The sequence below is a fragment of the Gymnogyps californianus genome, chromosome 6 (genome assembly GCF_018139145.2).
Source record: "Gymnogyps californianus isolate 813 chromosome 6, ASM1813914v2, whole genome shotgun sequence".
NCBI lineage: Eukaryota > Metazoa > Chordata > Aves > Accipitriformes > Cathartidae > Gymnogyps > Gymnogyps californianus.
In genome coordinates, this window is record NC_059476.1 from 36,629,180 (window position 1) to 36,652,326 (window position 23,147).

Genomic DNA, 23,147 nt, shown 5'->3' on the forward strand with positions numbered 1-23,147 from the left:
TTAAATGCAAGAATTGTTTCCGTAGTCTAAAAACAAGACCATTTTGATTTTGACTTTAAGAACATTTTAAATGTATGACTCCCAGTAATATAAAGGATTTTTTTTTTTTTCACATTTCTTCAATGAGAATAACAGAACAAGGCATCTGGAAAAGCAGGGAAGGCATATTTTATATTTCATATAGATAAGGAAAATTTTTCCCTCTTACAAACTGTCCTTAATAAGTGGGCAAAGTTCAAAATGTGGAGCATTTAGAAGTTTTCTGTTAGTGTTTTCTGGGTAAAATAACTTTGTGCAAATAACATAAAAGACTCAGGTGGTAACATGCCATTTATTGCACAGATCTCTAGTGGCAAAAGGCCTTCATTCACGACCAGAACACGTCTAAGTTACTGCCCTTTACTCATCCTGGAAATATCTATTCAGAAGGTGAAGATTTTGTGTAATCATCCGGGATTTATAAATATCCAACAGTTCACTCAAAGCTTCAAACTGCCTGCTGGATGACTGGAAATCTCAGTCCTATCCATCATGCACGTGCTGTGAGGCAAATATGTGTAAGAAGCACATGAAGGCCAATATATAGCACATATGCATAAATTCCTGTTCAAGGGCGGGGGGGGGGGGAACAACCGAAAAACAACAGCTGTGGTTCAATCCCTTCAGGAACAGTTAGAACAAATACCCTTACTTGAAGGGGTATTACCAAATCTGAACTTTGATGTGTTGTTATAATTTGGTTTCCTTTGGCTTTCAATAGTAAAAATGTTCTTGCATTTCATAAGATCTTCCTAAAACAAATTACTTGTATGGATTTCAAGTAGTCTGTTTTCTGTAAAGAAAATAAATCTGCAGGAGATCCATTAGTGTAGAAGTAAACAGCTCCGCTCCTTGGCCCCAAATCAATATTAAAAAAAAAAAAAAAAAAAAAAAAAAAAAAAAAAGCTTTGTACTAAAAGCCCCAACAAGTCTTTTCTGGCATTTAGACCTGAGAAATACTTGTTTCTCCACCAGCAAACATGATCTCTGACTGTCTCCACTTCTATGTTCTTTAGGTTCCCCTTGGCTATAATGTGGTATACTGAAGGCGCTACTTTTCCTCACCCTGCTCTTCACACATTTGCTATTTACATAATCATAAAAATGTGGTATAAACATGCTTTTTGTCTTCATGTATATGAAACCAGGTACACTATGGGATAAAGACAGCATCTTATCAGGCATAACGCAGCTTATGAGCGCCTTACCCAAACACAAAACTACATGGACATCAGCAAAACAGTCCAAATCACTTTGGGTACAAGCACATTAAACAAACAATGATTTAAACAAAGATTATTATGACGCTAAACTACTGAGTTGGATAGGGGGATACAAAGTAGGATAATAAGGACTATTTTGTATGTTAATGTTTTTTAAATGTTCCCCATTATCTAAAACATAGCAAACAGCACAAGCATAAACTCTAAATGAAGTTTGATTATATATATTTTTTTTATATCCACAATAACACAAAAAGATATACAGGAGAGAAAGAATAAATATTCAGATTATACCAACAGTAGCGTTGAACCCTATGCAGTTAAGTGCAAGGAAAAAAAGTATCTAAAACATCACTAACGTAGTATGAAATTTTCTGTATCAATCCAGCCTTTTACTGTCTACTTTAGAGGGATGATTAAAGGTCTGTTACCACAACAGGCCTGCATGCAGCTAAGGGACCATCCCTGTTTCTACAGGTGGTCCATAATCACTGTTGTTCTTATCCTTTCCCATTGAAACTAATGATAAATTCTCTATTGGTTTTCGTAACGCAGAACTCGGCAGTCATAGCTGTCTGACAAGGACCACAAACTAACCTAACTCCCAATTGCTAATGAGCAATTAAAGGTAAGGACTCAAAACCTTTCTAAAAGCTGTATTAACTTAAATGGTAAAGAGAATTTAATAAATATTGAAGTAGAACAAAATACCTGAGTTCTTTTAAAATTATAGAAACACCTTGTGCTTTCTAATGTCTGTCTGTCCTCTACATTCCCCAGGTCAGGTTCCAGAGAAAAGTCCTAGAAGACTAATTTCATAAGCCTATTTTAAGATCTTTATTAATCCAGCAATATTTTTGGTACTGAAGAAAGTTAAAGAATTATTAAGAGTGCTTCTTGATCAATAACTCATACAAAAAAAACTGAAGGGGGGAAGCACAATCATCGACATCACTCCAGCTATTAAAAAAAACAAAAAAAAAAGTGTTCACAAAAGCTGTGACTATAGGAGGGAAAATAGGGTAAAATTCCTAGCATACACATACCCTGCAAAAATGATAAAAAGGAAAAAGATTATTTTTATCCATTGCAGCATATGTATAAAGTCAAGTTAGATTTAATTTCCATTATACTACTGCTGACACAATTAACTGTTGGTAGGGTTAAAAAAAAAAAATCTACAGTGAAGGAAATTACATATAAAAGTCATATGATGGAGAACTTTTTTAATAGTTGAGGGAACAGAATTAGTAAAAGCAGGAAAAAATTTAAGATAACACCACTGTAAAAATTAATGCAATGCCTAATAGTTACTGTATTTTGTAGTAGTTACTGGCTGCATCTTCACTAGCAAATCCAAGTGTGCCCGCAAACACTGCCTGCAAACACTCCCAGGCACATTTAATTTACAGGAGTAGACACAGCCTTTATGTTTCAGGTTGAAAAACCCAGAAGCGTATAAATTGACATTTATTTTTCCTGTGCTGAACAGCTGCATGGGAAACTTATTCAAGTTATTACCTACATTAGAAAGAGTACAGGGGCCTGCACTGGCTATCTTCTCAACAGCGAGAACAGATGTTTATAGCAGCGAAAAATCACTGTATGAAAGGTGGCACTTATTTCAACTGCCTGAAGCCTCACGCTACTCAGCACCTTTGCATTGACTCGAGCTACTGAGCAAAACGGAGTTCTTTTAACTAGGGAGAAAAAAAAAGGAAATAAAAAAGGTGATAGCGGTAACTAACACGTCTGCTTCCCCACGCACAAATATTATTTTTAAAAAAGAAATCACCAGCACCAGTTCCGCAGTACCCTCCGGCCAGGCAGGGCGGTGCTGCGTGCCGGAGGAGGACCGAGGTCCGGCGGGCTGCCGGGCTCGGCGGAGCGGCCATTACGGCGGGCCGGCCGCCGCCGCCACCGCCCCTCTCCCCGGCTGGGGGGCGGGGGCGGTGTGCGGCGGTGAGACGCCGTGCCGCCCATTGGACACTCGCACGGCTGGGGGCGGGAACTTCCGGTGCCGCAACGCTCGGTAAGGATTTCAGCCCGGGTATAGCACCACCAGTAGCAGCGATGGCCGAGTGGTTAAGGCGTTGGACTTGAAATCCAATGGGGTCTCCCCGCGCAGGTTCGAACCCTGCTCGCTGCGGCCCGGTGGGGGTTCTTTTTTCTGTTGTCTCTCATTGCGTGTAACGTGCAGGTTTGCTGCTCATGTCTTCTCTCACTGTTAAACGTGCCTCTGCAGCAACAAGAGGGATTATCTAGTATTTATACTACTGCAACTCCTTAGACCATGCCTGCACACTCCTCCCCTGCTTCTGTCAAGAAATAAAAGTACCAAAGCAGCAATAGCTCCCAGGGCAAGTTTCCACCATTGCATCTAACACGCTTATGATAAACAGCACTTGGTGGCGGTGGGAGAAGGGCACACTGGGATTAGTGTTCTTTCCACAGCTCACCTTCTAGGTCCTCTGTAGACAGGACAGGCACTCTCCAAGTACAAAGCTCAGGATTAATCCAATGCATTACACACAGACAGTGTCCTGATTTGCCCAAAGGACTATTGTCCTGCCCTCATGTGCTACAGCTGATACAAAATAAATAAAATCTTGTCAGCAGCAGGCTGCTCTATATTGAATGCATTTGCTCCATCAAACCTTCCCTTTCATGAAGGAAGCTGGTCTGATTACTCCTACACCTCCAGTGGGGGGGTCCTAGATCATCTTTTCCAGTCCTTTATGGCCTTCTGCACAGGCATGAAGTGCACTATGCGCACCCCCCCGCCTCTTTCTCACTGGCTTAAACTGACCTTTCACCACTCAGATGTATCAATCTCCTCCTATGTGTGACCCCAGCATTAGTGAAGAACTCAAAAATTTGCAAAGTCAGGTAAGAGAAGACTGGAAATAAGAAAAAGGCCATTTCCACAGAAGCCAAATAGGCTAGAGTAGGAACAACCACTTTTCATTCCTATCTGTCTTAAACACAAGACAAAAACCCAACACAAACACACATGCAAACCCATTCTTTCTAGCATCATGTTTTGTCAGTGCAACTTAATTTAGTCAGAAAATGGAGGCAGGTGGAAGAAGAGGAAACATTGAAATATCCCTGCTCAGAACAAAATAAAAGAAAGAGGGGACAAACAAACAATTGTTTAAGCTGACAGCAAAATGAACATTTCAAAGTGCCCCCTAAAAGGGCTTCCAGGGATTTCAGGTTTGGGTGTTTGTTTCTGTTAGGGCACATGCAAGTGTTAGAGGTTACACAGTATAGGGAATCTTAAACTGGTAAATAACTGACAATGGTACTTTGTAATATGTGATCATAACATTAGGCATTTCCCTTAAGTTCTCACATGTGAAGGTACGTGCCAAGGGATACTGGAATCAGACATCTTATCATCTCAGACGTTGCAGAAGAGAAAGTTTTTAAATTCAAGAGTACCAACTTAAGCATCCTTTGCTAAGGTGCAGTACATGTGCTACTTTCACCTTAGCATATTTGTATTCTAACAGCAGCTTAAAATTGTGTGCTTAGAGCAGTACAACATGTTAGTCACTCTGCAAAATATCAAAGTTTTTAGTGAGTGTGCACATTTCAGATAACAAATAATAATAATAAAAAACCTTCCACATATGAGACTTGATTTTATTTAATTAGTCAGGAATTTAAACTCTTATTTGTTCTTTTATAACTTGAAGATCCCACCCACCCCTGTAATCTGGAACAGATGAGAGAAACTATATTGTGTAATGCAGTTTTGGTAGCATTCCAAATTAATTAAAAGACAGTATTAAAAGAGCCAAAATACTAAACACAGTGGGCAAGCTTTGCACTAAGTCCTTCTTTTCCACTGCATCACTGAAGAACTTGCCAGTTTTTTTACTGATCACTTTAAGTGTCTTATTTCCAAAAGACATGTTTCATTGCTTTAATAGATCTGAAGACAAAGCACCAACCCAATAAATATTTATTAGGAAGTTTCCAACTTCAAGATGTCCTTTTCACTGGGACCTTGCTGGGGATGGAAATGTCAAACGACCGACACCAAAAGATGTCGTTATTTTAAATTTTATATTGAAAAATAAGAGGCCAGTCTGTCAGAAAAGCAACAAAAATCTCCTCTGTCTAAGGAAGTATTTGCATTCGGTGAACCTTTTCTCTTGGAAACCGATTTTCCCTAAAATTTGCGGTTGAAAAATAAGAAGAGCAGCAGCAAACACCCAAGTTATTTCCCACCCTCACCCTTCAGCAAGATTTATGAAAATGTTCCCATCAAGGCACTAAAGGGGAAGAACCATATGGTTTTAATTGCAGGGTTTTTTGTAATTTTTTTTCTAATTACAGAAGAAAGTAAGTAAGGACGGCCAAACAGCCTACTAAAGCTATATACGCATCCGCAGCACTAGCGTTCCAGGTTCAGTGCTCTCCTCTTGACTCCTACCACTTTTCATCTCCATTTTGTAGCAAAGAGTTAAAGTGCTACTGTTCTGATCTGCTTCCCTTTTTAAACCTCAGCTATAAGAGTGAGAAAGAGCAAGGCAATAATGAATCTGATGCTGGAGTCCAGACCCCAAGAGGTACATATGGGCTCAACATGGTACTGCTCCATATCTCTGCCACTTGGTGCAATTTTCCTCCCCAAACCTGGCTCAGGCCCACTGCACAGTACCTTCAGGGATCAAGGTGCCTCCAGCCAGCTAAGCAAAGAGATGCTTAAGGTGTCCAGGCTCCTTTTTACCATCAGCTATCCACACTGAAGCAAGCAGCCTAGTCCTTTGGCAGTGGCAGGCCAAGGGTAGACATGGGAATCCTGGGGAAGACTCAGATCCTTTGAAAGTGGGGACCACAAGTAGCAGAAAGCACCAAAGGCACCCAGGCCCAACCAGCTGGAACAGTCTCTTACACCTCCAGACCTTTCTGCTCATTCTCCTGCCCTGCCCTCCCCCCGGTCCCATCGATATCATTCACACAAAGTTGTTTATGAGAAAGAAGAGGAGCTGACAGTCCTCTACCCGGCATAAATTTTGGGGTTCCATGGAAATTAACTGCTAGTAAAGGACCAGCTCTGACAATCCTGACAAAGTAAACATAGTTTCTGGAAGGATTGATGCCTGAGAGTCAAATGGCATCTCCTTAGAAAAGCTGTCTGCCTTTGGTGCCAAGAGTCCTTTGATATTTTCAGAGAAGCAGTTTTGACAAAGCAGCAAGCAAATCATTTTGTCCAAAGCACTGACAACCACATCGCACATCAAGACTGGAAACCTTCCGAACGTTGGCAGCAAATTTCATTTTCCAGAAGTAACACCTCTCCCTTACTGCCCCACCAAAAGAAGGGAGCAAGAGCAAACCACTGTGAAGATGGAATAGAGAGGAAAGAAAATTCGTTTTCTCCAGCATCCATCACCTGTGACAGGTTATGATATCCATCAGAGACCTAAAATGTGTAAAAGTTCCCAGGCTACATTGTGCACGACTGTAACGACTCAGACACAAGCCTTTCAAAGCTGGGACAAACAGAGCACATGAAGAGTCTCATCTTCATTAACAGGGGAGTGAGAAGAGACTAATATAGTGAAGGTGAAAGAACAAACATACACAGTGCCTACCATCAGGGGGGAGGCTCGGCAACTCTTACAACAGCAGGATAAGCACGTACACTGGGCTGCAATAAAAATACCCAGCATAAACTAACTGATAAATATCACCCCATCTGAAAGGGACAGGCTGACAGCTTACTGAGTTGCTTTATCTTTTGCTGTGTAATTTCATCAGCTTTACAACAGCTTCACTGCTTACCTTCCTAGCAGTCTTGTTTCTCATTTCAGGATATGAAAATGTAAGATAGCAATGTTCAAGCCCAGGAAATTAAAGCTACCCGGTATCTGTTTTAATCATCAGGATACTTGCTTCTATTATAGAACATATAAACTTCCCCCCCCCCATCTCTCATTCAAAGACGAAAACAAGCATTCAGGAAACAACCGTATTTATCATTCAGCATTACTCAGCCTGAGATTTTAAGTCATATACTATCTGTACTCATCACCAAAACTTTAACTCTTACATTGCCGCTTGGGAAATGTTGGCAAAACAACAAGTTTGTGAAGAACTAGAACATTCTCAATCTTATATATTCAGCATTTGCACAAGAACAGGCATGACAGCAGTAATTAAAGATATATTAATTTTATATAATTCAAGACCCCCCAAGCTGTTCAGTTTCATTGTAAACAGCTGGCTAAATAGTTGCTTAATTTCTGATATTACAAAACTGGTTGATACAGTTTCAGAGACCTAGAAACACAGTATTAAACAACATGCCCTATTCTCTATTTTATTATCATCATCATCCACCTGCACCCCCATCTGCTATCTCATAACTTCCAGCTGAAATCTCATCAGCCCTCACAAGTCCAGTAATGGCCAAGTTTAATCAATACTTTTGACTAGACTCCAGAGGATCTAGGCTCACTTCACAGGTCTGTTTATTTTCATACCAAGCTAAGCTAAGTCATTTAAGGCTATAGCTAACAAAGCACTCAAGCACGGTAATGCTCAATCACTGCATAGTGGAAGCACACACCAAGTCAGACCCCTCAGACACCCAGAAGGTTCAGAACCCTTCGTGACCTACCTAAACAACTCAGAGGAAGCACTAAAGAAGAAAATGAGACCTTACCATCCCTTGCAAGTAGCTGCCCTCTGCCCCAACATGTAATTCACAGAGCCTAATTCTAATATATAGTATCTGGGCTTGTTGCTGTTGTTCCCACCCCCACAACTGTCCTTTTGCAGCTGTTTCCACTTTGCAAAGAAAGTTAAGTTCTCTGTTGGCCAGTGGAAAACCATGTATACCTGACTCTATTGCCTCTTAATCACATCTTCGCAGAGCTTGAGAGATCCACCTTACAACCCCTGCTCCAATTAATATTTAAACATGTTAAGTATGTTATGTGCTTAGTAGTGCAGAAAGGCCAAGGGACCACATTACTGTGGATAATGTCATGTGGGACATTTGCTGGATCTCTTCATGCTACTAGCAAAAAAACTTCTAAAAATACTACATATTTAAAAAAAAACCCAGCAGTTTATGCTTGGGGGGTGGGCCCTGAATGATCTAACACTGAATAATTTGTCAGGTGCTTATTTCTTTCCTTTCTAACATGAAGGAGAACTGGGCTGCCCACTTATTCCAGTTAACTGTTCTTACTGGCCAACAGATCAGGTCCCACCAATGCTGTCCCAAAAGCAAAACAGGCTGCACAGCTTCCTCTTGCTTTCCAGTACCTCTGGGTTTGCTCTACTAGGAATAGGTTAATTCAACTCTATTTGAGCAATACAGAAAATTGGACCATTTCAAGTTAAATATATACATAAATAGAAAAAAAGTCTGTATCAGGGTACTAGAGCACCAGTTAATAATCTGCCCCCTTCACTAGGGCAAATACAAATTAGAGTACTGATCTCTAGCAGGTATGTTGCAAAATGCAAGTTTTGCCATCAGCTTTCGCTGGGCTAAGAGTCTTTCAAATATCTGCAATTATTCATCCAGAACAAATATCTAAAGGCGCTTTGCCAAAACAAACCATGTAATAATTGGCTAATGATGACATCAGTTTTAATGACATGAAAAATGAGTTTGCTGTTCAGAGGTCTGTTGCATACTCACTTCTCAAGGGAAATCAGCTATTTAGCACCTAAATCATCCATCCAACAACCCCCTTTTACCTTTACGAGCAAGTGAAATGGGGAGAGGAGAATCTGAGCTGCCATCTGATTCAAAGTACTCCAGCTGGTTCCATTTCCATCTTTTTGTTGAAGAGAGAAAAATTGTACCCTATTACTTTGTATCCTTCGCATGAACTAGAGTTTCTTCTGTTACTACTGTTTGACATTCTTTACAGTCCCTCCCTAGAAAATGGATTGAAAGTCTTTCTTGAGCAAGTATCTTCAAATAAAGGAAAGCAATATATGCACTAGAAGAAAATTTGTAATTACATTTAGCAGATATTACAGACAATTATTAATCTCATCTCTATAATGTTTTTACCTGCAAAATATTCAAGGGGAAAGCATGTAGAATAAAAAAAAAAAAATATATATTTTGGATAAGCAGGATAATGTGCTGTAAAATAGCTATTGCTACTGATGCCATCAAATCTAGGATCAATGTAGCTGTATCAGCAGAACGCCGGTACTTTGAGCTTTTATAAACTGGTACAAACACAACCAGCATTAACACTGGTATCAGCCCCTGTAAAGAAAATTGGCACCAGAATAAATATACTAATGAGGTTAATAAGATATACATATTATCAGGGTTCCATTGGCAGGCACCTGTGTTACAATTTATAACAAATAGGCACCAAACAGGAGCAGCACAGTAGGTCAGTCAGCACACTCCCCTGCACGGTAGAGCCAAACATGTCACTCCAGGGAGATACAGACATCGTAATACTGTTTCCATGTTGGGAGAAGACTGTAGTTCAGATTAGACTCTCCATGGAGATGCCCAAGATTCATAACCCTTAAGCTTTTACCCACTGAGGGGACAAATAACAAGAAATTCAAAAGGGATCTCTGTGGTGGGCAGAGGATTTCAATTAAAAAAAATGAAAACAACCCTTTCTGTATGCATGCAGTTTTATTTGTTGCTGATGGAATTACTTGCCTGCACAAAACACAATGTCAATACCTGACATATTAGCCAGGTTTACAAAGAAGAAAGCAAATACAAAATAAACAAACACAATGTAGAATTTGAAAAGGTGCCCAAAATATCAAAAACCTTTCATGTGAGATTTTGTACCCATTAATGCTGACTGGCCTGATTCTTCATTCCTCACCATACAAAACCCTGATAAGACCCCGTCTTACCAGGCCAGAGCAGGCAGGAAAATTACTAGTAAGCCACAGGACAATGCTGGCACACATACAAGGGGTATCAGTTGTCCACCGATCAGTCTCAAGAAGAAGAAAGTTGCTAACTGGAGAAGTGAATTTCTGGAACTGCCCTCCAAAATAAATAGCTGGTGCAAAAAGTGTACTTGTTAAAATAAAGAGCAAATGATTTTTAAGAGTGCTTGATGTATTCACAGTGACCTTCTTGGATAATAAGAAGGTTCTTACTTCATCTATGTCATAAGATCACAATTCTCCAACAAGATAAGTTTGTAATAGTATTGTGCATGCGTGCATTATAAGTCACTACAGTAAGTACAATGCAGTGGAGAAGTGAACCAGAGTATATAGTTTAGAAATAAGGACAGTTTTGTTTAAAGTTCATTGTCATATAGCTTTTGGAAGATCATCACTGAATAGGATGATATGCTGGAGTCTAACATTGATTCTGGTTCTACCAAGAGTACATTCTTTATAACATCACAGTATTGAGAAAACTATTATTCACTACACAATATTTAAGAATACAAGAAACAATATATAAGATGTTAGATAACTTCACTTTATGTTAATACTGAAAAGGGCTTTGCTTATTGAAGTTTGCTTATTAAACAAAAAGACCTCCATCTGTAATGCTCATAGCACGTGTGTTAACAAATCAGTATTAAGACATTTATTCGAACAACGTTCACATCACAATGAATGAACACAAAATACAAATAACTTATAACTGCTGACAAAAAAAATACTGAATTGTTGAACAGATGATCTCACGCTCTTGTGTATTTTGCATTTTAGATCTCATAGTTTCTGAATTTCCTCAGAAGGTCTGATGGAGCATCTCCTGACCAGCGGAAACGCAAGTGCCAGTAATTTGCCTCTGAAAATCCTGAGAAAAAAACAGAAAGGCAAGTAAATTATTATAAACATGTATAAAACTAAGTTGTCTGAAATAATACTTGATAATCTTCCCCAAAAAAAGTAAGTAAAAAATTGGTCACTTCCAGTGCTCTTCACTAGCAGGGACAACCTCTGTATTCTTGGCACTGTTTGAACAAGAACTCAAGCGAACACCAAACTTCAAGATATATATCAGCTGGGAAGAGTCCAAAGGAGAACAGCAAGAACAATGGCAATCCAGAAAAGAGGACTTACAAAGAAAAACTGAACAAATTGCATTTGCTTAATCTAAAGAAGAAGAGAGAGAGGGTGACATGATAAATCTCCAAATACATGAAAGGCAGCAGTGTGGAGAGAAGGTACAGATGGCCCTTTCCACATACAAGAGAGTAAAGGAGTTTTTCAGACCCTGCGCTATATTTTTATGATCTATGGGCTGTTAATACTAAAATGTGATCTTCCTATATCAGGAAGCTGAAACCTATTACCAGACTTAGTGTTAAAATCTCTTATTCAGGCTGAAATAGCTATGTGGAGTTGTAGTCCATAATTCTTACAGACCAGCAGACAGGAACTGAAAATATCCCAGTTTAAAAGTGGAATCCAATATAATAAATTTTCCTGGACCAAAACAAAAGCATTATCAACATCCTAACATCAAGTATGAACACTGAAGTGCATAAAGGCCCTGTCAAATAAATATTCTAACGTTAACATGATTTAATATAAATATATGCCCACTGGATAAATTAAGTAAGCATTTGATGGGTTTGATATTTTTCCCATTCAAATCTATGGAAATTAAATTAAAACTTCAAAAAATTATGAGAAAGAAGATGCCTGCAAAGAAAGCTCACCATTACAAGGAACAAGATGATGTTTTCTTTACTTCGAAATTTTACTGTTCTACAAAGGATACAGTGATGATTTAATTACCAAAAAATAGCAAATAGTATAATGTTATAGAGCATAATTTTTAAATACAAAATTTTCAGTTATGTCTCACATACATTTGTTTGTAGAATTTTCTTATCTATTTTCTGCATTCCACAAATGTTTGGGATTAAATTAATGAGGTTTTGCTACCCTCACAGTTCAACTTAATTTCCTGTTTGATCAAGCTGGGAAGAAATGACAGGACTTTGTTTAGTAATAGTTCTCTGATAACATAAGCCTAAGATTATGAAAATCCTGAAGGATCAAGCAAAACAGAGGGTGGCCGTTGTGGTAAGTAAACTTCGATTCAGGCATACTAACCTAAACAACAGACAGGAAATACTAACTGGCCAGATGACAGCTTTTGAAATACACATTTATCTGGTGCATGCACTATTTTTTAAAAAACCTGTTCAAATACAGAAGAAGCCTTCAAGTCTCAATTTTGAGTCCTCATTAACTCATCAGATGAAAACTCTGCAGAATTACTGAATGCTGGATAAAAAAAAAGAATATAATACCTAAATATTTTATTTAACAGTTTTTAAAGTTATTTTTTAAAAAATCACTGAAAATAATTGCCTTTTTTTTCATTCTGATATAGCAGCAAAACGGAACTCTCCGTTTTGGTTTAAGAAGAATTTTTTTTCTTCTTCTTCTCCAGTTTTTGGTTTTACTAGCAAACAAGCAAGCAAACAGGGGGTAGGGAGGAAGAAAGGTCTGAAAGCTTCAAAATTAAATAAAATAAACATCATAAAACCCAAAACAAAACCCCAATCCAAAACCACATTAAAAAAGCTACCAGTTAAACGTATTATTCTGGAGAAGAATTTCTCATGACTAAAAGCCTCTGTTTCAGGCCAATCCCTGGATACTGCGATTTTCTGTAACTGCTGGTTTCACTTACTTGGGGAGTCTGGATTCTTTGAAGACTGTGGTTTCACATCAGGAATTGCAACATCTTCTTGCTCCCTGTTCCCATCTGACAATCCGTCTTCATTGTTTTCAGTCTGTTGGGTCCAAATCTCATTAGTTATGTTGTTGCTATTATTCAAGTCAGGAGCTTCCAGCATTTGGTCCTTCTTACTTTGGACAGCCCAGTGCATTGACTAAAGAAATGCAAAAATAACAAATAAAGAACTAACTTCTATACTTTAAAAGATTTTTAATGAACTTCTCTTTTCTCTCTTATATTGTTGTAATAAATGGTTAAACAAAGCACATACTAGAGAGAAGCTTGCAGGTCAATAGGATAGGGGAAAGCATGGTCACGTATTGCAAATAGCATTTGAGAGACTAGTTTGTCAGGTGGGGATGAAGAATAAAATGTACAAGTGCATCAAATAATTCTAAGGGTCTTTTGTTCAGTTTCTTCTGTCATGATTCATGACTTCATGACACTTTTTTAAGAGGGCTGAGTGACTTAGAAAATGTCCATTTTCAAAGCTGTCTTTGATGTCAAGGTACCCTTTGAAAGCAAGACAATTCGGAAAGATTTACTATTAAAGTCTGTGGAATGACTTCTGTTTGGAACTGAACTAAGCTTGATGGGATACTTCCAGCAAACATTTAAGCTCAGGCATAATGCTTTAGTTGAAGAGGCTCTCAAACTTCTCCCGTAAGCAGAATTGAGGTGGGCAGAATTGGCAAGGGAAACATTTATTCACCTGCCTTAAATATGACCATATAGACTTGTAACTATCATTCACCCTCATAAGGCAGAAAAAAAAAAAAATCAAACATTATGGAATTAGGATCTACTAGGAACATGCTACCAAATTATCTCAGTGGCAAAATTAGGAGGGAAAACAACCCTCAGAACATCTGTCTCTGTCACAAATCACCCCACTAGCCTAGCAGGGCCCCTCCAAAGACCTGTGTGAAGCCCAGGGTTCCAAGGAACCTATCTTCTAGATTTTTCAGTGAGCTCTTTATTTAATCAGATAGCATGAAAACGTATCTGATAAGCAATATACCAAAAGGAGAATACATTATACAAACGTCCTAGCTTTAATCTAACTTTGAAAATAAATAAAAGGTTCCTACAAAAGCAAAGTGTGCTGAAGCATTTGAAAACAGCCCTTAAGTTATTTGAACTTCATATAATACACATAAAAGCAGCAACTTGATAATTCACTGTAAAACTACTAGCCTAAAACCGTTCTGTGAATGGGCTTCTATAGCCCTCCAATTTTTCCTGAATTTCCTTAACATCCTTAGTGCAGGAATCACGCTGCACTGTTCCCATCCCAAAGCCCATCACTGCAGCAGAAGTGTTGTAACTCATCCCCTCACTCACTGCAACGTTTTCTCTGGACCAGCCCTACCTCTGCCCCCCCCGAAGGCCCAAACGTAGACAACACCAACCATCTTCACAGAATTGCTCAGGGCCTCCCATTGCTGGAACGGAATGGTAATTTTGCTTTGTCGCCAGTAATCGTAACGCGCTCGACTCTCTTCGTTAGTAAGAATCTCCTTAGCTTGCTGCAGCTTCTGGAAATTCTCCACTACAACACAAACCAAAAAGATACTGAAGCCAATATTTGTTTTCAAAGAAATTAATTCAGATATGAAAGGGGAGCTGCCTACAATGGCTTAGAGCAAACAGAGTAGAGGAGACAGAAGGAGAACTAAGCGACAAAGGTATCTGGTTGTTCTGCTTACAGCTTTGCGCAGTTTTAGCTGGTTTTAGGATCATAGCACCTTTGGCGGACAACTGATATCCTTTTCAAATGAGGACTAAAATGCTCATTTGTCTACCAGCTTAAAAATCTCCTAAATTTAAGTTCAGAGAAACTTACAGAGTACAGCAGGCAAAAGGCACAAGTCACCCCTGTAGACAACCTTAAAAAAGGAAATTAAACTAGAGTAATAATGCTTAGAAGGAACACACTTACATCCACAGCAGCAAGGAAGTCAGAGCAAAGCACACCACCAAGAAAACGTGGGCGGGGGGGAGACAAGCAAAAATTGACACGCAAGAAGAGGAATCTAAATATAGTTCAAATTATGTAACTTGTGCATTTTATTAAGTATGTTTTCTACATATGCTAAAATGTTGTCTTGAATACCAGACTGCATGAATGAGAGCTCTTATTTTTCCCTACAGGGTAATTTTTCATTAAATGGTTACTAAGGATGCAGCTGCATGTTACTATTTGTAGAAGGGTTATAAAAATTTAGATTTTATCTATGAGTCACCTATGTTACAGTGATCTATTATTATTATTATTCATTTATTCCAGTTCACAAATTAGAGAGATTTCTTTTGAAATACACGAAGTCTAAACACTAATCAAAATTGATAACTATAAATCAAACAACTGACAACAGGCTAAGGGGGCAGTTCTATTAGGTTTCCTTTTCCTAGTGTTACTAGTTTTCAACAAATAAAAGGTCTACTTTAATTACTCTTTATTGAGCTTTAAGCTGATGAAATAAAAAATATAAAGTAAACTTTCACCAGTACTGTAAAAAGGTATTTAAAGTAAATACAGCATGTTCAGGTAAATGGAGCATAAAATATTTCTCCTTGACAAACAAAGCTGCCCCAACATTTGGCACTTGACCTCCCTTTTTGAGTTACTTAGTTTCAATTAATTGGGGGGGGGGGGGGGGGGCGCGCAGACAGAACAGGACCATGCACTGGAATAGTCTCATTTCCCTGCTGCAATTGCCAGAATTTTCTGCAGACAAAGTTGACTCCATTGGTTTCATTGGTACCTGTGCTATCATTTAGAATAAATTAAGTATTAGTGATCAGGTTAATGTTAATAGGTGGTAGATTGTCTCTCAAGCACCAAATCTCAGAGGATTCCTTGTCAGGGAATCTCAAAGTGAAAAATCCCACCTGTTTCACCTTCTAAACACCGCCGCCCCCCCCCCCCCCCCCCCCCCCCCCATCAACTCTCTGATTCTGGCTAGGATGGCACATCAATAAGGAACGCCAAGTCCTGTTGAGAGCTCTGCTCAAGGCAGCGGAGTGTGAGTCCCACTTAACATCTGCTATATTCCCAGCTCTGCTATCACAGAGGGGGGGTGTGGATGAGGTCAAACTCGCACAAGTAGGTAGGCTATGCTATTCAGTTTTTGCTTATGTTGTTCAGTTTATAGTTAAACTAATAGGAAGAATCCAAAGGAAAAGTTTTGTGCATTAATCAAAATGAGAAGCATATTTAATTATTCTACAATAAATTTTTGTTGGGGACCATAATTATGGTCAGAACAACCTTTATTATAAGAATATAAACTATTCAGACATCGGTGAGCACTGATTAGAGCTATCTTGTGGTTATGAATGGGTAAGATTATCTCCAAATAACTCAGGTGCCGCTTAGCCGTCACAGGTACGATGAACTGCACGCTTTCATAAACGCAAATGTTAGCTGCTGTTCTGCAAACAGATGGCTACTCATGTGGTGCTGCCTTCTCTTTATTTCCAGTCACTAAATTACATTAAAAGAAACTAAAGTACATTTAATGTGTTCCTGATGGGCTTGTTCATGGAAGCGAATTAACTAGTTGACGCAAGTATGACACTTGAATGCCACTAAGCATGGAAGCAGGCCAACTTCACAGGTCTAGAAAGGAATACACTCTATAAATAATTTCTGGATTAAAAGATGTTCTACCATAGAAAGAAAAAAGATTGAAAGTCGGGGGGGGGGGGGAATCCAAAAAGTGTCGTCTTGCTCTATCACCTAGGAGTGTGCAAGTGTTAGAAAAGAATATTAAAGCTTGCTATTTAAAGACAATATGCTCAATACACATGACAATTAAAATACATTGGGGGAAAAGAATATTTAATAAAGTTTTAAGGCTCAATTTAATATCTTAATCATGTTAATATAAGGAAAAAATAGATTGTTTTTCAACAGGGAAGAATACATACCTGCTTTGGGGTTTCCAGGATGTTTGTCAGGATGACATTCAAGGGCTTTAATCTTAAATTCTGCAAGAATTTGTTCAACCTAAACAGAATGTCAAGACTTAAAGTGAGTAAATACATACACACAGAACAGATCTTCAAATTTGCTTTTTGAAAGGGGTTGGGAGCAATAACAAAGAATGGTGAAAGACTTTTTCCCATTCATTTTTACAAGCTTTAGTACAAGCAAAACAGGTAACAACAACCATCCGTCAGTGACACTGCTTATTTAATTTCATTTTCCATGCACTCATCCTTATTCTTGTTTTCTGTGAAGCTCAGTCATCGAATATGGCAAGCTGGCTTTAAGAAAAATGTGTAAAGATCATGTGTGCGAATCCCCTTCCTCACATTTGACCACATAGGCAAAAATGCATCACTTCAGTTGCTCTTCACTTTGTTTAATCAACTCTAACTTTTAACGAAGTCTCACTGCAGGAAGCAGACCTTCTGTATTGCTGAAGATCAATTTGTGGGATTGGGTGGCTTTCTCCATATCCTCTTCATAGGAAATTTAGCCAGTACCATATGACTTTTCCATCTTGGATACCCCAAAGCTAGATAACTAGCAGTTCACATTCTTCCTGTCAAGTTTACTTTCCGTGCAAAAAGGTTAGCTTGGAATAAATTTATAATCAATATTAGAATATCAGCATGTATTAGTTTATTGGTTAATTACAAGTTCCCACACAGTTTATAGTACCATAAAGTATTACAATCACTGGAAAAACAAAGACGTATTAACAGTTAACAAAACACAGGAAACCACTGGAGTGAGCATCAGCTTAGGTTTTCAAATTTTCAGATTTTTCAAAGTATCTTGCTTCTTATTATAATTCAGAAGCCAAAACTTCTTTATATTATTCCAGTACAGCTTAAGCTTTCACAACGATTTGCCCTAAGATATCAAGTAGCTACTATTCTTTCCCATGCTAGAAAGTCTGTTTATATAAATTCCTCATCCTTCAAACCTTGATATCCATATACAACTTAAATGATTTATTTCAAAATTAAGGCTCATATTTTCTTTAGAATAAAATTACTAGTTAACTAGCTGGCCAAATTTTGTTGTCATATGTTGGGAAAAATGTGGTCTACACTGGTAGTTTAAGAATTCTATAATTTTTGTTCTTCTCAGCAACTTCTTCCAGAGGGAGAGATAAAAGGTGGTATATTTCCAGTCAGCAAGACACTTAAAAATATATACATTGTACAGAGAACTTGTTGAAACTGGTTACTATATAGCTAGCTACCATCTCTAAAACTTAGTTATATAAAGGGGAACTTTAAAGTTAAAAGACGTACAGTAGCAGAGGTGTAGCATGGAAGTCTTCAGTTTAAAAAAAATCAGTAGAAGGAAAAGTTTATAGGAAGCTTATACAAAATACATGAAATTTATATAAAATATTCAGTGAGATGTTTTACCAAGAAAGGTATCCAATACCAACTATATATGAATAACACTGTTCTTGGAAGAAGGATGTAGATTAAATCTCCCCTGTTCCTCTCAAGTCTGAAGACGAACTATGTGTCCATGAGCTCAACTCTGTAAGAAGCCAAGAACGAACATGGGTGTGTACTTGAATACAGGGAAACTCTGTAGAAATTGAGACTGTTTGTGCTTAAATTTAACCAGGTCAGATCAAGTCCAGAATATTCAGCAGCTTAGATGAAAGTACTGCAGCTGGGAATGTGCTGTGTATGCCTAAAGAAGCCTGTGCTGCTACAAATACTTGACTGCATATACGAAGGAATGTGATTGCAAAACACCTGTAATGCTTCAAATTTCTGTTAAATGTTAGTAGTATGCACCATCCTGAGGGAAGGCAATCATGGTACTCAGTCAACTTGTGATCTCAGTTCCTACTCCCATGTCAAGAATAATCTAGTAAACATCTGCTGCTTCTCTCAACAAGTAATACTTGACAGATTATTTTTCAGGACCCATTAACATTTATTCCATCTTTTTAATTTCATTTTTAAGCAATTCGAAAAATCATTATCATATGTACTTGAACTATTCATCAATTGCTAAGCCCTTAAGGAATTCGTGTGAGGTAGAAAGTGAGAAATAGCATCTGCGAAACAAGCCTACATAGAAACTTTAACACCGCCCTCTGCTGGGATGACTTTTTAGGAATTATCTCAGGAAAAGCTTTAAATTGCTTTCTGTAACAGACGGAAGATGCTTACTAGTATGCTTTCAGTGACAGAAAAAGCAGAGGTATTTTCCCAGCATTCGACCACTAGGACAGATGAGAGCACCTGATTAAATTTACTAAGCAAAAAACAGCTTTTATCCACACTGAATACATCTTTCATTACAGCAGAGTAATCAATAATCCTTTTCCAAAATCAAAACACAATTCCAGTTAATATAACAACTAGATTAAAAAACATTAGCATACCACTAACTCAGACTATGCAAAAAAAGTTATATGGACACCTTTGGAAGAAGAACACTTGTTTTAGCTACAAATCGTTCAACAATTGCTTAGCTAGATCTCATTATAAAGTATGTATCTGCTACCAAAACAAATTAGTAAAAGTAGTATTTGAATGTCATTAAAATTAGCATTTAAAAATCATTAATATGATGAATGAAAAAGAGACATTTTTATTTTTCCTCCCAATCAATGGTTTTTAAAAAATTAAAAAAATATGTATAAAACCTGAGAAACTCAATAGCATTATCAGTGACCTACAGCTATGAACATTCATTGTATTAGTTGCATATAAATAGCTTTCTTCATCTTTTAAAACTGAAAATATATTCCAAAATATTATTTGGATATTGTCAAATTTATGCAGTTGGCTCATTATTCTTAACCATATTACATGTCCAACTAAACTAATGAATAAACCATTATTTCAGCTGTATCTATAATACAATCCTGTTTTATAAGACACTTTTAATATAAGCCTTATTCTAGAATCTTAACATTGCCATACAGATCAGAAAATTGAGCTTTATGAAGGGAGCTACTAAAAGATAAAAGTGGCAAGAAAGAAGGTTCACAATGCATTTCAAATAGTCCTGCCTGTAGAGATAAACAACTTCAAATCCCCCCTGTAGATAGACAAGCACATTCAAAATGTTATTAACCGGGAGGGGCGGTGGGGAAGGCTCTTACCGTAGATAGTTCATCGCATCCTAGCAAGTTGTAGTAATCTTCCAAGTCATCCGGTCTGCAGTTCAGAATTGCATCCATCCGGACGAGTCCAGCGGGCTTTTTCAAGCCAAGGCACAGAGGGTGTAAAATAGAATATCAATACAAAGCTCACACAAGGGTTTAAAAGCAGCCGAGGGAAACGGGCAATTTCCACTCAGGTCTACAGCTCTCTCCAGTGCTTTTTAATACTGGCAGCTGACACAGATGGATTTTCTTGACTTCTCTGCCTGCCATTGGTCCCTGCAGGATGCCAATCCGGTTGCACAAACCTGCTAACGGCAATGCTCCCTGGGATTTGTAGTTGCCAAAGTCACTTCAACATTAAACTGTGGGTCTCGTCCAGACTGAAGAGAGTTCTGGATACTAACTAAAATCTAGCTGTATTTCAGATTTAGATCACGCCATCACGTGTATAGCCACTTAAAATCAGGCACATACTTAAAGCCTTTCCTGCACCTGACCCTACATATACTAAACTCTATTTTCTGCTCAATTTCTAATTGCAACTTTTGCCACAGTCTTTGACAAGGGGATTATATGGGTAATTATAGAAAAGAGTAAAGATTACTTCCAAAATAACGATTACAGGGCTGCAAACTTTTGAGAATGAAGTACTGACCTTGCCAAAGCCTCTCGTAGTTCTGTCAGTCACTTCAACAGGAAGGGGTGAATCTGTAGTCTTTGAAGGCTGCCTAGGGTACATACTACTCTTCAAAAACAAACAGCTCTTGTACATCAGTTGCATATCTGACAAAATTAAGACTATGAGAAGACAACATGAAATACTTACTGTCTGCTATCAAATTAAATAGAGACTCTTTCTCATGCTAAATTACTTTCAAATTGCGTCTTGAAGGTCTGTATTGTGTGCAAAACATGTTCCTTGTAAAACTCATTTTACATTGAAGTGAAATACCTTTAATTTTGAACTGTGATTAATGATCAAGGCCTCAGTCCAACAAAGATTACAGACATCTTTAACTGTAGCGTCCCCTATGGTCTATTCATTTAAAAAGGTTACTTCTTAGGTGTAATACTAACCACTTGCTGAAGTCTTTCCTCTGGAGCCTAAGGAACTCTATTTTTACTTTTCCCATCCCTGCAAGAGCTTTGTAATCCAAGATGTTTCATGTCATTAAATATTGCTGATTCTTTAAACTAACACTTACAAATAGATGCCTTGAATAGTTATACAATTTTAGATGCGGTGACCTAGTAGGAGAGTCTACACAGGACAGCTACACAGCGTGTGACCAAGGCTAGAAGAGGTGTGTGTTAATCCATGAAGGACCTAGTGGCCATTCAGAACTGTTTACAAAATACTAAATATGTAATTCCTGCATTTACAAGCACTTTATTATCTATATTATTAATCTTCTGAAATTATCTACATATAATATTAGTCTTCCACTGCTTTCTCTTCAAGGTTGTATTGTCTGAAATTTCCTATTTTTACTGTATGTTCAGATAGCCTATTAAGATCATAAAATACATAAAGTACATGAAAAGAAGCAGCAATAATATTAAACAGCAAAGCACAAGCCTCGTGAAACCATTTAAATCTGTTAGAAAACACTACTACCATATTTCTCTGAGTAAATAAAATGGATACACTTTTTCAACAAAGTGGAAGAATTGTCAATTACAAATCTCTCCCTCTCCCCCATTCATAACTTAATAATAAACCAGAAAAGTATAGGAAAGGAAAGAAAAGAAAGCCTTTTAGCAAGAGATCGTGTAAATATTTAAATAGGTTGTACTTTGGGGGAGGATAAAAAACAAACAGCTGTCCCTCTTCCCAACAGCACTCCTGACATACCATTCTTGTCCAAGTATTTCTTGCGTATTTGCATTAGGTGAAAGGGAAGGCTCTTTAACCCTTTTTCCCTCCAGCTCTCAGTGGCTGTGTCTGCGCTGCAAGGTGAACTGCAGGGCCAAGAGCTGGATTCAGATGACAAAACCCTGACACTTGCACGCTGCTTGTTCACAGGGAATTTGCTCGCTGAAGCCTTGGTCCCATCTATACTCTTGTCTGTTCAGACCAAATAAACAAGGGCTTTGATCCAAACTGCAGCAACGATCATACTTGTGCCCCTCCTCCCCCCCCCAGATTTCCAGTGCTTGGGGCACAAAGGGTCCCATAGCACAGCCTGAAGGTTTGCCTGCGAAGGACACAAAATACCAATACTGAATAGTAACTCAGTCTTTTCCTGCTCCTACTGACTTCAGTGGGATAACTCACAGAGCAAAGCATCATCAAAAAAAGGAGAACAAGAGAACTTGTATATAATACACAGAAAAAAAGATAAAGATTGCCTTCAGGACATAAACTTTATTTCAAAGAGAATCACAGCGCAGGAGATGGCACAGCTTATGTGTCTACACGTGTTTTGGTTAGCGTTGCTCAGAACGTACAAACAGTACTGAAAGTGAGGAAATCTCATATTTGTTCTCTGTACCCAACCACGAACAAAACGTTTCTATTCATTCCTAACACTTTATCAACAATTTTGCTTGTTTAGAGCCAAGAGTGAAATTAAATTCTGGTTCAGTATAACAGGAGGTTTACCATCAACTTGTAAAAGTCGTAAATGGCTCTTTAAATAAAACAGCAAGATCTGGAAATCTCTATTTGAATTTATTCCCATAAAGTACATCTGATCTTCCAGTACCAGTTCTTCTCAACTGACTTTAGTTGTTTTGCTTCCTGAGGGCAGAGTATACATTTTCAAGAAGTTCAAGGCACAATATAACTCAAAGGAGTGTTGCATTCCATGCTCCATCCTTGTCCCCACAGATGCTCAGAGCTGCAGAAATAGAAGAGGACCTAACCACTACCAAACTGACTTCCCGATTTAGGGGTAACTACTGCAACATCACCACTAACATGTATAAACGCCTGCAATATTAGAGTCAGCGTTAGGATCCTTGAATCATTGCCTCACCAATACCTTCACAGAAAGCTTTAGATCATACACCTATATCCCTTACACATTTTCTTCCTTAGAACGCAGTCTTCACATAAATAAGCACCAAAACAAT

General features: G+C 38.1%; 1 protein-coding gene and 1 non-coding gene across 4 annotated transcripts in view; one reads left to right on the forward strand and one right to left on the reverse strand.

The window, feature by feature from the left end:
- Positions 1-20,900, reverse strand: part of DNAJC12 (DnaJ heat shock protein family (Hsp40) member C12) — a 375,633-nt gene extending 354,733 nt beyond the window's left edge. Inside the window, exons 1-6 of one of the 3 annotated variants that reach the window (XR_007766608.1) lie at positions 20,725-20,900; positions 20,067-20,162; positions 16,897-16,975; positions 14,373-14,512; positions 12,913-13,114; positions 9,951-11,058 (exon numbers count right to left, since the gene is read on the reverse strand). Coding sequence is in view for 2 of the 3 variants with exons in the window: in XM_050898639.1 (XP_050754596.1) it covers positions 10,964-11,058; positions 12,913-13,114; positions 14,373-14,512; positions 16,897-16,975; positions 20,067-20,162; positions 20,725-20,850 (738 nt within the window). In the remaining variant the exon portion in view is untranslated. Of the gene's footprint in view, positions 1-9,899; positions 11,059-12,912; positions 13,115-14,372; positions 14,513-16,896; positions 16,976-20,066; positions 20,163-20,724 lie in introns of those variants that run through there. The other 2 variants (XM_050898640.1, XM_050898639.1) reach the window with 2 other exon arrangements.
- TRNAS-UGA (transfer RNA serine (anticodon UGA)) lies at positions 3,330-3,411 on the forward strand. Its single transcript has one exon. It is a non-coding gene; the product is annotated as a tRNA-Ser (tRNA).
- Positions 20,901-23,147: the final 2,247 nt, after the last annotated feature.